Raw genomic sequence first — 13,720 nt, forward strand, 5'->3', positions numbered from 1 at the left:
TCGGCTTTTACGGACTATTTACTCAAAATAAATTCAATGATACATTGGCGATCCTTGATAAAACGATCCTTTAAAGATTTGATAAAATAAAATCACATTGAGTGAACATTTGTACAACTTTTATACACTTTTAAACAAATATTGAAGGCTTTTGATCGGAATTACATTCAATTCTAATTTAGCTCACAGATATTATCGCTTCAGACAAGGCTTTTAAAACCTAATTTTGATTTCGTTAACCCAAGTTAGCTTTTTACCTGATTTCATAAGCATAAGAAAAGAATAAAACGCAGCTAATTGTTTGAAACATGAACCTTGCCAGCTTTCTGCTGATTTTTCAATATGTTTCGGGATAAAATAACATAACTTAAACCACATCTTACTAAAGCTATGACACCCGGAATAAATAATTTTAATAGAAACAAGTATCCAACGTATTTTTGACAATGGCGGTACTTTTTTGGGGGTGGAATTTTTCATATGAGCTATCTCTGGAAATAGGTAGAGGAGATATAGAGTAGTAGCACTCCGTAGCTTTGGCCATGGCCGCCATTGTGGGCGCGAATTTTTTATGAATAGGAAAAAGCATGGGTGACGTCGTGTGACGTAGCACTGCCATTACTCTATAGACTGAAATGTTGTGTATATTGAGAGGGGTGTCAAACCCGGGGACGCCCCGGGTGGCAAAAGGTCTAGCTACGCTACTGAATTTTGATATTTCACATCTTTAGACAATAAATCCATAATTATTACACATCAAGGGGAGACTGGGAGTAATAGAAGCGGTAAAGTAGCTCCCATTAAAAGCGCCTCATTTCAAAATCGTAGGTGGAAACTTTTCTCGTAAGAAAGATATTATAAACATTCCGTACGCGTATAACCTTGTACATTTCCGATAATATGTTTGATAAGAGCAAATTTGTCAGTCTAAATCTCAATTACAATCCACCCACTGAAAGAAAGAAACAATACGTCATTATAGAACGAAACCATTAATTCCCGGAGTACGCGCGCCAAAGAATCCATTCCAAGGGTAGGTAGTTTTAAAAAATAATAAAATGGACTAATCCGTCTTGAGCCCCGTGCGTTAAAATGAACTTTCCCGTTTTACCTCTCAGTCGGATGAAAATGGAATTCTCTCTTATCATATCGCGCTACGCTACAAAATTCATATCGAGGAAAGAGGGGGGGAATCCCTTCTCTCATCTTCGCCAGGAGGCGCGCTAGAGGGGGGGAGGAAAGTACTCCCCTTCTTAGTAAAGGGTTTTCGCGCACGCGGCTTCGGCGTAGGACGAGGGTCAGGTGGAATAAACGAACTCTTCCGGCAGGTGCTCAGGGTGAAGAGCCCCTCGGAGGGGCCGAATGGGAGAAGCCAACGCTTTAGCGGCCTTGGTCGCTATCACAAGCACCCTTGGCCGAGCTCTACCGGTAGAAATCCCTACATTGATGGCCTCGAATGGTCGGGTCGCGGCCCCAAACGGATGAAACGACGGAATCGTCAGGGCCAAAACGCGAAGGCTTCCGACCCCTAGAGAACGAGAGACCTTTCGAGCCTACCTCCAATTCACTCTTTAGCCTTCGGGGACTGTTTCAAACACTCGCCAGGGAGAAGGGAAGAATGAGTCACAACACCGCGCTAAAATCAATTAATCGCAACCGCGCGTACCTTTGAGGATCGTCATCGCGATAAATATGGACGAGCCAATTTTAATATAGCGTTATATCTAAAGTAAGATTTAATTTTTCTATAAGCGTCCGAGGTTTAGTTATAGAGCAAGAAATTTGACCCTGGCTATTAAAAAAAGAAGCCCACCAAAAGACGCGCGGTATATTTTAATGGTTTCGCACGATTCTCCGTTTCATGAAAGGCATCGAAAAAAAGTTGAGCGCGGAGGAGGTGGCGCTAATTAAAGCCGTAATTCGAAAGTCCAAAATGGACAAATACAGAAACGACGCGAAGCCGGTTTTTTCTTTCTCCAGCAACGTCTTTTGACGCTCTCGAGAATCGAGTTGATTTTTCTAATGACCTCGGAAGAAGCGCGCCAGGATCAGTCTAATTGTATTATTAACTGGTCTGTATTTACGGGGGAGCCTCTCTCTCTACACCTACGCTAGAAGACAGGTTTCTTAGCTAAGTCCAATTATCTCCGTCGAAATTCTCACAATTAGAAGCGATGAGAATTTTCTGCCGTTCCTTTTCTTAATTAGAAACTTCCCTCGCTTCTTTTCTTCCCATAGTCGTAAAAATATATAATGGTGATTCGCTCGACTCTCTTTTCTTCTCCGGCTGGTTTTTGCCCTTATTGTCATTCTAAACGAGCGTGGAATGCCCCCCCCCCTCTCTCTCTCTCTCTCTCACTCTCGAGCGACTCCGAAATTAACTCTATCCTATGTTGTATATACGAGAGGTTATAGAGCGAGGGTTTGAGGTCGGTCAGAGCCGCGATCGAGTGGCTTCGGGGAGGAGAGAGGAGTTATTTACTCCCGCTAGTGCCCCGTAGCAATCTTATTGCCAGTTCCTGCTTAAAAGAATTTATTATACGCGTAAAAGGTTAAACCTCGGCCATGCCTCCGTCGCGGCGACGAAGGAGACGCAATTTTCTCGTTCAATACTCGACAAGATAAGCTCTATTATGAAACTCAACTCGAGCCTGACACCAACTTTGAGCCTCTATTTCCTGTCTATTCTGATTGACCCTCCTCTGTAACCAACGACGAGGGGAGGGGGGGGGGCACTTTCGCCCTGCTTAATTCGCCCCAGCCACGAATCAAACGTCGCCGGATCGAGTGCAGGATGGAGTAATTTGCTTATTTATCTGTGGCGTTTGCGGTGTTCGAGACGCGCTTGTTTTGATCGGCCGTGTCCTATGACCTCTGTGTACAGCGGCGGTGGGAAAAGAATAAACTTCCACTGACGAATAACGGCGTAAAATGGATCTCGAAGAGAAGAAACGCATCAGGCTTTACTCGACGTTGATATGGTATATTGGGCCACGTTATTGGAGAGCGCCTTGGAGCTGGAATGCCGCGATTTACCAGAGGGAATGTTTTCGATGGTGAAATCGGATCCTTTTTTTACGTCCCTCTCATCATTCATTCCGCGCCCACCTTTCGCGCGAACGTAAAGCGATCGACGCCGCGTTAATTTGCACTCTCGGAGGATAAAGGAGGTGAGATTTAGCGCCGATATTTAACTGCCCGTAAGAAGCGAGGGCGAGGAAGAAAAAACGTCTCGAAGATTTATATCCGCGTAAAACGCGATTGTGTTGAGATTGCGGGAGTGTTTAGTGGTGGAAAAAAGAAACCTACGCCGCGTAAAAACTAACAGCTTTCTCGGTGAGACCTTCAACCTTAGCCAAAAAACGCGCGATTTATATTTCTTAAGAACCCCGAGAATTCAACGGTCAAGTTTCTTTTCTCCAGAAACTCAAAGTACGGGAGTTGTGAAAATTGGGAGGAACCACCGCCGAGACTCGACAATTTTCTTAAAATATTTGTCAAGTGTTTTAAAGCGCGCTTCGAGGAGAGAAAGAAGCGGTTGTTCGTCCATTCGAGTCCCGCTACTCGGAATAAAATGCGAAAAAGATTCTGGTGGAACGTGATCGGATGCGAAAACGGTTGAAAATGTGATAAATAATGCCTTGGCAGTATTGGAATCGCCGTGTTTACGACTCTGGGATCATTTAGTCGTAGGTTAATCCCCCGTTAATCTTATCAATGGTCACCTAGCAACCCCCGAGAGATAACCCGTGGAAAGAACTAGATAACACTCGATTTGGGTAGGGCGACAAAAAAAAACGTTTTATAGCGTTGTTTAAAATAAAACGGTTCTCGTCTTTCACGTAGTCCTACGAACAATTGAAACTGAATAGTTCGCGCCAAATAAGTGGTCGCGATCAATAATTTTGCAGCGGTTGTTGACTAGAGGCGATTTCGGGAAATTGGCGCGGTTGGTCGAATCGAGGATGTCATTGTCATCCGGCGGACTTCACCGCTTGCTCCTCCTCGTTTGCCTCTTTCGAGTACCTGGCGCCTCTCTGCCGTCGATTCAGAATGGGCGCTGGGAGAAAACGGACCACATTTCCGTCACGAACAATCTGGCGTACAAAGGAATCACGGTGGCCTTTCCGCCGGAAATAAAAGACGTAGAAGCCAGAATTCTCATTCGCAACGCCGAGGTGCGTATTACACGCTACGACGAAACTTCCTCTCTTTTTGTCTAGTTTCGTCCAAGCACCCGAAACATTCCACTTTCGTTATTTCATTATCCCGCTTTATCTAAACACGTCCCCACCCAGCTATCATTTTATATACATTTATAATACTTATATTTCAGTTCCTCTTACCTTTCTTTCAATCATCCCACTCGCTTATCTTATGACCCAACCACCGAGAAATCCCGCCAAGTAAATTGCGTTCTAACCCAGTGACGTAGTCGAAGGGGGCATCGGAAATGGCCCCCTTAAATGTTTTTTACCCCCCTCGACCCAAAATCCTGTCTACGCCACTGCTCTAAATAAACTATGAATATCTATTATTAGAAGAATAAGTACCCGTCTTCGTATCCTGCTAATGTTAATTGCTTGAACCATGTACATTCGCGAGCTCCCATTGATTTTCCAAAATTGGTTTACGCGCAAAACTAATTTTTAATAAGTAAATATCCCTACGTAATGTAATTTTTACATTTTACGTCGTTGGACAGGAATTTTTTTTTACCTTAATATGGTAAACTGTCCCGAACTTATTTCATTTTAATGGTCTAGATTGTAAATTATCTAGAGATATAATATAAACTTCTGTTAGTACCAAACCTTTATTTTAAAAAGTGAAATTTATAAATTCCTTGATGGCTCTCAATGTTTCAGATGTTATTTAAGGAAGCCTCTAAAAGTTTACATAAAGCGACCGGTGGACTGGCTAGTTTCGCCGAGATTGAGTTCCTCATCCCGAACAATTGGGAAAATTTTGAGCCTGTAGAAATCGCCACCAAGCAAACTTACGAAACCGCTACATTCCGAGTCGCTTCGACCGACCAGGAGTTTCAGGCTGCCAGCGCTAAACCGGAACCCCATACCGTCCAGTATTCGGGCTGTGGTAAAAAGGGAAAGTACATTATCATTCCAAAACTGTACTTCACAAACATACCAACCATTACCGAAGCCAGAGAAAAATATGGTAATTAACGGCGATTCTAGCCAAGGTCACATTAGAGATGAAAACTAACAAGGAGAGTACCCGAGGTGTTTATTGCCGATTTTGTTCAAAGTCGGGCGTAATGTAGACCTATATGAGATATGAAATTTCCCAAAAGAAGACGTTGCACTACCCATTCGATTTGCCATGGCAACCGAAAATGATTTTGACCACATAAAACAAAAAATAACATTTTTTCCTTATTTTACCCAAAAATTAGAACAATTTTACCACAAAAATGTTCCAATTTACCCAAACTTTTGATGACATTTACAAATTACCCATTTCGTGATTTTAATTTTTTTTTAAAAGTTTCGTAGGTAGGATCGTGTAAAACCGAAGAAATCCCATGCTTTTTTAAATGGAGATTTTATTGTTTTAAGTGATCAAAAACATTTTCGGTTGCCATGGAAAATCGAATGGGTAGTGCAACGTCTCCTTTTGGGAAATTTCATATCTCATATAGGTCTACATTACGCCCGACTTTGAACAAAATCGGTAATAAACACCTCGGGTACTCTCTTTGTAAGTTTGGCGGCGAGTTTATCTAACTTCCATCGGTCAAAGCTAGCAATCAAACCGACTTAAACTGGGTTTTAAGGTCTGGTGTGACCGTGGTTTTGGTCAATTCTTTAAAAATCGTTTTTTTATATTTTGGCAGCGCGACGTTTGGCCAGGGAATGGGCTCGTTACCGATATGGAGTCTTCGACGAACGGGGTTACGAAGGCCATCCTTTGTACCCATTATTTTATTCTATCCCCGGCGAAGTTAACAACACGATTTTGCTCAACTCTTGTACTAATGGGAAATTGAACGTCCGAGAAATGTAACTCGACTTCGACTATAATATTAACTTTGGACGATAAAAATAACGGCCATAATTGCAGAAATAACGCGGGAAGGGATTGTCAAGTGTCCGCGAACGAGACGACGGGATTGCCAGTTGACAACTCTTGCTATTTGGAGCCTCTTTTGGATCACCAGAACGAACATATTATTTCGTCCCTTATGTTTTCTTCAGACCTACTAATGGTGATTTCCTACACGAATACGTGCTAAGCGAAATTTTCCTAGTTTTTAATCCGCGATAACTCTTCCAGGCTGACCACTTTTGCGGGACCGATCCCACCATTCGCCATAGCAAAACCTCTCCGAACATGCAAAACGCTCTCTGCGGAGGAAAATCCGTCATGGAGGTTATTAGAAATTCTTCCGATTTCAACTCATCTCCCAGGTAAGTAAAACCATAAGTATACCCATAGTGTTAGTCCATAAGTATGTCAAAAGACAAAGTCATTAGCCAGAAAGTCCGGTCGTTCACCACTTTTGGGGCTCAGTAAATTTTTGATTTTTTTAAATACTTAACTGAGAGCTATTCACGGAATGGCTTCATCACAAGTAGAAAATCGCCCTCTAGTGAGTAGCGGTCAAAGGCTCAAAATGGCTAAGAAGTCCGGTATAGAGTGCGTTGCGAATATCTCTCATTTTAAAAAATGTGTGAAATAGAAAGTGTCATACTTATGGTACAATATTGTAGACTTACGATAGAATCAACATATTTGGTTGTTAACGTAATTCTACGTGACTTTCAGCCCTTCTGAAAATCCAGTGGAGCCTACTATTAAATATATTAAAGAGCCCCTGTTTCAACTAGCCATAGCCATTGCCACCAATGGTAACCATATGTCGGTAATTAACATTCAGTTTTCTGAAACTTTCAAAGCTACAAGCCGAAACTTTTGACGAATTATTTCTAAAAAACACTTACAGGCCACTATTGATTTCATAAAACCAGTTTTAGAAGGTTTTTTCGCTGACGATATACCGTCAAACATCACCGTTCACATCGGATCATTCGGAAGTAGTGGTCTAAATTCATATTTCAAAGAAGTAGTCACCAACAAGAGCAGGTCAACCTTTGTAAGCAGGATCGAAACTGTTAATCCTTCCGATCAAAGCGATTCCTGTCTTTCTTGCGCTTTGGAGAAGTTTCTAGAGGTAATATTTCGCTGATTTTTAATATTTCTTGACGAAATCGTATACGAAAATGTTGGTTACTTACAGTTTGAAAAACAACCATTAACAGTGATGGCGTTGACGAACGCCAAGATGAACGAAACCATGCAAACTATTCTGAAGTCTTTGTTGGAAGCCAACGAACGAATGAAACTGCACCTTATTGTGTACCCTTCTGGCGCGCAGTTAGATGTTAGTTTAAGAGAAAGGATTTTGTCAAACGGAGGCAATATCATTCACATTAAAAACCACAAACCAACGTTAATCGTAGCCTCGTTACAAGAAGCCTACCAAAGTGTTTTAGGAAAACATACTCTCAGAAATGAGGTGCGAATGGCTATTCAATAGAAATAATCTAAAGCTTTATTTTAATTACCTAAATCGGTTTTAGATTACCACAGCGATCTTCCCTGGAGACGAAAAGGAAGTAGAAAAGACGGCGTTTTTCTCCCTAGATCAAAGAGAGCGTATCAATACTTTAGAGATTTGTCTGTATCAAACAAAATTTCCTAATCCCATGCCCATTCGCAAGGAAACTTTAAATTTAACGCTGGGCAATACCCATTACTGGTCTAAGAATACTTTCATCAAAGAAGGTAGATTTGAGGATAATTGCTTCTCGTTCTGTATCACCTGCTCCAAAGACCAAGTGATACCGCATTCGGAAGGATCTCTTAATTTTACTATCGAAAATATTACTGATGACGTGGTAGTTAAAGCCTGGACCACTTTTGAATCGGACACGAGCCTGAACGAGAATTTCATCGCGGAAAGTATAAACTTGAACGCCTGGGTGGAATGGCACAATAAGGTATAACTCCATAAAACCCCGTTGAGTTGATCGACGTAAAACTAAGCCGTTTTCTAATAGGAAGCGGAGGACGCGGTAATTATTTACGCTGAACTGAGAAAAGGGCACAGACCAATTAAGGGAGCCGAGGTAAAGGCTACTGTCAGCCATTCTGGTGATGACCAAATCAGCGAAGTAAATTTATATGATAACGGAAATGGAGGTAATTCTTATTCATTTAACAGACTTATATCTGTTAGTTTTCTTACGGAATTAACCCGTATTTCTCCTTTTTAGATCCCGATATCAGGGAAGGAGATGGGATATATAGTCGATATTTCACTAATTTAAGAAATATCGGAGGTTACGTCGTCTCCGTTTACGCGAATGGACAACAAGGTCAAGTACAAGCAATCGAATCGTTTCCCATCCAGGACTTTTCAAGAAACGGTAAATTTAATACCAAACACCAGAGTTAATTTAATAATACAATTTAACAAACTGATAGGCGTAAAATGGAAAACTATCGACGGGTTTCATCGCGCAACGCCCGTTGCAGGGACTTTTCAAGTCAGTAAGTTACACGAATCCGTGGACAAAATCCCTCCAAATAGAATCTTGGATCTACGTGTGATCAGTGCGAATGATAGAAGCGTAGATTTGAAGTGGACGGCGCCTGGAAATAACTTTGACGATGGTACGTTTACCAGTTAAAAATATGGTAACGGTTAAAAAAATTTTGTATTTCTTTCTCAGATATTCTAGCGACTGACTACACTATCAAATATTTCGAGGTGTTGGACGACGCCCTTAACCGATTCGACGAAACGGGTTCGATAGTGTCGGTATGGGAAATGCCGGGGAAACCACTCCGTCCATTGAAGTACGGAAGTGAGCAAGTAGTCACTGTGAACTTGCCTCTCACAGAGCACGGTGGTCATCTGTACATCGCGATGACTACCAGCGACGACAGTAATAACACTTCACCAGTATCGAACGTGGTGGCGGTCTACCTAACGAAACTGAGTGACATAATCAGTAGCACCAGTGAGCCCAACGGTACTACAGGCTCTCCGAATTACGATATCCGCACTGGCGGACTAACGAATACCGAAATTGGACTTATCGTAGGGTAAGCCTTACACTCCTGGCAAGAATACGTCTCGAATTAATAATAAACGTTTTTATTTCAGGTGTGTTGTGATAGGAGTCCTGTTAATAGTAGTTATAATTGTGGTCGTAATTTACGTCCGGCGAAAGAACAAGAAAAAAGCGGAGGAACCAGAGTCGTTCGTTAGCATTAGGAATCGAAATAACGCGCCGGCATTTACGTCCAATAGCAATGGAACGACTAGACCCCCGTTGGAAACGAACAAAAATGGGCCCTCAATCATACCCATGGACACTCCTAATCCCGCTAGATTCAGTGTGTCTAGCGGCGGGCCCCTTCAATCGTGGCCCGCTGAAACTCTGTTGAATCACTTTGAGAAGGTGCAAGAAGCGAAGCAAAGAAACCAACCACGACCCATTTTGAACGTCGGCGACCTCCTAGAGAGTTTGTCCGAATCAAACAGTTCCGTCGCCAGCGCACCAGCCGTCCAACACAACGGAATCTACACGAGCGTTCGCCGCGAAAACGGCTTTCCTCTGCAAAGACCCTCCTCTCAATTATCCAGCCATTCCAAACAAGTGACCCAAGTTTGAAAGCAAGAGCGCCTTGAATGGCGCTAATTCCTTAGAAACTGTTGTGCCATGGCTCATAGAAGCCCCACATACCTTAGATCACAAACTATATGTAGTTTGAGATGTCTCCATTTAGTCAACCACCATAAATGAAGCTAGTTTTCTACAGAAATTTACGCGTCTGTATAAAATAATAATCCCCTCACCAATGACATCGAGATTCCTATAGCATTTTTACCCCACCACCACAGGTTAAAATAGACTAATTGATATACATTTGCTATAAAGATTTACGTTAATTAATCTATCAATGGGAAGTAGTTAGCTAACAATAGGTGGTTTCTTTTCCTCTGTTCTCGGACTAAAAGTATACTCTTTTTACCCTAAAATGTTCTATTCGCCTGTTCCGGGGATTATAATTACTCCGCCCCATAAACTATTCACTCGTTCCGGAGTATTAGGGCTACTCTTTTTACTCCTTCTGAAAAGAAGGTGTAAGGAGAGTAAACTGATAAAATCGTCTGCTTATTTACTAAAATGGCTATAGCCTGCCATTTTGTAAAAACGTTTTAACTCAGACTCAAACTATTCGCCACTACAGAATCAGAGTAAAATGACGTCATAGCGTTACTATTCTTACCCTACTCCGAAATCCTGGTACAAGCGAAAAGAAACCATCTAATGATGTATTTCTACAATAGCTCTATGTACGAATAGACCAAACCAAAGACGCTATTATCACTCTCAGATTGCCTTACATAAAGTGTTTTACAGACCTTGTTTTTAAATTTTATAGAGATTTAAACTATTTTTAAAGATGATGTATATGAAATTTCAATTTCAAAATCAATTTAGAATAATATCTTGTAAATAGAATGTACAGAAAGTAAACATGTTTATGTTGTTAAGTAAATGTTTGTAATTTTTAAATTGGTTCTCGCTGATGGGTGTATTTTAGAAGACAAATTTTTACAAAAGTATAATATATCTTTATTCTGTAAAGAATTTATTCCTAACCTCTCGCAACTGGCGTTCCACCATCTCGCCCACATCTTCCACACTTATGTTATCAGATTTTTCATTATTATCAAGGTCCATTCTATCACAGCGAGGAAAGGTATCACCAGGGTAATTGAAATCATCAACAATAGGTGTACTGGTTTTAGGCTGCCATTGGCCTCCAGATTTAAAATTGGAGTAATAATTGTCAGAACTAGTTTTGTTCTTTTTGCAGTAAGCATCTGGGGGAGCGAAATCCTGGGCCCTTTCATCCCTCCTCTTTTGCACATAGTTCTTAGAAGGATCTAATAACCCAATGATACCAAAAACCCACATTTTTACTTTCATTTTACCATTTAAAACAAGAAAAAAAAACTAGAGCTACCTTTAACCGTTGGTGGAATAAGCATAGCTCCTGGCAATTGATACAAGTCTTTGCCCTTATCCCAAGGTCTTAATTTGAAAGGTTTCTGAACAATTTCTTCCTCTGGAATTACAATAGTAGGCATTTCATCCGGTAACGGTATATCAGCCACAGATGCTTCATCTATTAAAATTTAAATAAAATTAATAAGAAAGTTCATACACTTCAAAATGCACAAAGAAGCGCTTGTAAAAAGCAGTAAATTTCATAAATCTAATGAATTTTGACGCCTTTTGAAATTTAGAAGCTTTACTGATTACAGGAAGAAACAAGCTATTTCAAATCGTCTTGAGTTTTAAAATTTTAGAACGATTAATTATAATTAATATTAAAAACACTTAAATATATCAAAGATCCAAAATAGTTTCCAAGAATATACGGGAATATTTTTTTTTCAAGAACAAACTTATGGTGGCCTTAGACATCAAACACCAAAAATAAAAGATAAAATAAAATAAAAAGAACAAGTAAAAAGATCAATAAAAGGGGACTCCATGTTATGAGTTTTTGACATGGTAGGTAAGGTGCAGGCTGCTGTAAGTTTTCAAATCAGGAGACACTTTAAAAATTAGAATTAACTACGTGAGGTGCTCAGAAATAGACTACAGTAACACTGATTTCCAGAAATGAACTAAAATTTTAATTGATTTCCCAATTATAAGCGTAGAGCACTTTTTTTGAGCCAGAATAGTTAATTCGAATTTTGGAATTTCTACTTACACTAACAAAGTGCTCTTAGTCTGTGTATTTTTATTAAATTTATATAGTCTAAAGCTTATCATTTAAAGCCAATGTAGCTATAGTTTTGATCTCAAAAGTAAAAAACTTAATACCATTTGATAATAAATCTTCTTCATCTTCCTTGGATTCAATATTTTTCCTTTGCCTAACTTTAACAAGCCGTGCTTTTAGCAATGCTGCCCTTTTATCTTTAGCTTTTTCTTTTAGATCCCTCTGTTTCACTGTCTATGAAAAAAATTCCACTTAGGAACACAATTTATATTATTTTCCATATTATAAACTTTTCTATATACCTGCTGTCGCATATTAGTCAACATTTCCATTTGTTTCTTTCTTTCTTCCTCATTTTCAGAAAATGAGAAATAACCAACTCCGTGGGTCCTAACTTCTTTGTTGCGTACATTTTGATAATGAACTGGACCAGCAGGAACATGATCTTCTACTTCCTCTCCATTTGGATTCTCAGTTACAAGGCTGTAAATATTTTTTGTACATTAATAGGGAAATTTCTTGAACTGATTTACAATGAAAAAATTGTACTAACGGCGAAGCATCAGGTTTTTTTAAGCTTTGGTAATAAGGTAAGTCTTCTTTTAGGCAAGTCCTCTTGTATCCCATTTGGTCAGTAAAATCAACCCTTAAAAATTGTTTAATAAAGCAACCTCTTGGAATTTAATTGAAAAAATTAGACGTGGAAACTTTAAATTACCAGTTAGAATTAACTGCTGGCTTAACAAATTTTTCTTTTGCTTGAGTTTCCATTTCTTTAATATTTGATTGAAATAAGGCATCATTTTCTTTTTGTAAACGGGCAAAATCTACTCCTCCTGATTTCTTTTGAAAATCAACCATATACAATTCACTTTCTTCCTCAGCTGTATGCAGAAAAAAAGTTATACGATTGTAACAGTTCAAAAACAAAAATAATCTTTACTTAATTGGGTTTCTCCAGTTGATATTTTGTCATACAGTTTAGTCTTTTGTTCCAAGATTTCTCTAGAACGTCTAAGTTCTAGCTCTTCATGTTCTCGTAAAGCTTCTTGTTTTTGGGATTCATTCCCTTTCCTACTTTTAGGTTGGGCATCTCGTGACACTTTGAATTTATCATTCTATATGAAAAATTCATTATTATTAAGTAACTCCATTAGGAAGAAATTATTCGTCTGCCTCAGTGCAGTAGTTTCCGGGGCAATATGTATAAAAAAATGGAAGCAGTGTAGCCCCAGACAGCTTAAAGCAGGCTAATATTTCTCAAACCTTCAACTTTAATGATGAGGTTTCATGCGCTCCACGTTGAAGTCTCTCTTTCTTTAAAAGTTCTTGTTTGCGTATTAACTCTGCTTTTAAGTCAACTAGCTGTAAGAAAGGAATTGGGAATAATATTTGTAGGCGATGATATGCTATTTAAAATAAATGCTACGTACAGCTGCTGTATTCAACATGGATCTTGCTTCCATGCTAAAGCCAAGACTTAAAAAAACAAGTCTTTATCTATATTATGGATTTTGTTATGATTTTCGTCCAACTTTTCGTTACTTTTTTCTTGATTTTTTTTCTATAGTAAAAGTTCTGTTCGTTTTCTTTTCATTCCATTTCTCACTTGATAAGTTAACGGCGAACCAAGCAGTAATTCTAGATCGCGAAAATGAATTTTTTCTTCCACGCAGTGTTGCCAATGTTTCAAAGTTGAAATTCCCATTGCTGGGTAGAAAATTTTCCACAAATTCCCACACCCCTATTTAGCCCCGCCCCAAGGAAAACTCAACGAAAAACCATAGAAATCTCATAGGTAACTAGAATGCTGCCATGTTGTTTGTTTGTAAACAACTTTTATTTCGGTGCAGTTTTGGGAAAATTTCGATGACCACGT

At 39.6% G+C, this 13,720-nt stretch overlaps 2 protein-coding genes across 3 annotated transcripts; one reads left to right on the plus strand and one right to left on the minus strand.

Moving 5' to 3' along the window:
- Nucleotides 1–369: 369 nt before the first annotated feature.
- Nucleotides 370–10,599, plus strand: LOC149932521 (calcium-activated chloride channel regulator 1-like). Its single transcript, XM_090156316.1, has 14 exons — nucleotides 370–4,178; nucleotides 4,869–5,178; nucleotides 5,858–6,023; nucleotides 6,085–6,229; nucleotides 6,298–6,431; nucleotides 6,790–6,886; nucleotides 6,968–7,195; nucleotides 7,262–7,540; nucleotides 7,605–8,024; nucleotides 8,085–8,226; nucleotides 8,301–8,453; nucleotides 8,512–8,700; nucleotides 8,760–9,135; nucleotides 9,197–10,599. Exons 1-14 carry the CDS (start codon nucleotides 3,966–3,968, stop codon nucleotides 9,705–9,707), a joined length of 3,363 nt encoding a protein of 1,120 aa, XP_090012442.1. The 5' UTR covers nucleotides 370–3,965; the 3' UTR covers nucleotides 9,708–10,599.
- Nucleotides 10,600–10,608: 9 nt separating this feature from the next.
- Nucleotides 10,609–13,458, minus strand: LOC149932522 (coiled-coil domain-containing protein 174). 2 transcript variants are annotated; one of them, XM_090156319.1, is made up of 9 exons: nucleotides 13,275–13,457; nucleotides 13,108–13,206; nucleotides 12,785–12,959; nucleotides 12,560–12,725; nucleotides 12,395–12,487; nucleotides 12,144–12,324; nucleotides 11,943–12,075; nucleotides 11,071–11,232; nucleotides 10,609–10,990 (listed from the first exon to the last, which is right to left on the minus strand). In XM_090156319.1, the coding sequence occupies exons 1-9, from the start codon at nucleotides 13,305–13,307 to the stop codon at nucleotides 10,677–10,679; spliced, it is 1,356 nt and encodes a 451-aa protein (XP_090012445.1). In that variant the 5' UTR covers nucleotides 13,308–13,457; the 3' UTR covers nucleotides 10,609–10,676. The 2 variants fall into 2 exon arrangements, with proteins under 2 accessions (XP_090012445.1, XP_090012446.1); XM_090156320.1 differs by having other exon boundaries at nucleotides 10,650–10,990; nucleotides 11,078–11,232; nucleotides 13,275–13,458.
- Between the last annotated feature and the right edge of the window lie 262 nt (nucleotides 13,459–13,720).

The sequence above is a fragment of the Leiobunum rupestre genome, chromosome 8 (genome assembly GCF_980474605.1).
Source record: "Leiobunum rupestre chromosome 8, qqLeiRupe1.1.hap1, whole genome shotgun sequence".
Lineage (NCBI taxonomy): Eukaryota > Metazoa > Arthropoda > Arachnida > Opiliones > Sclerosomatidae > Leiobunum > Leiobunum rupestre.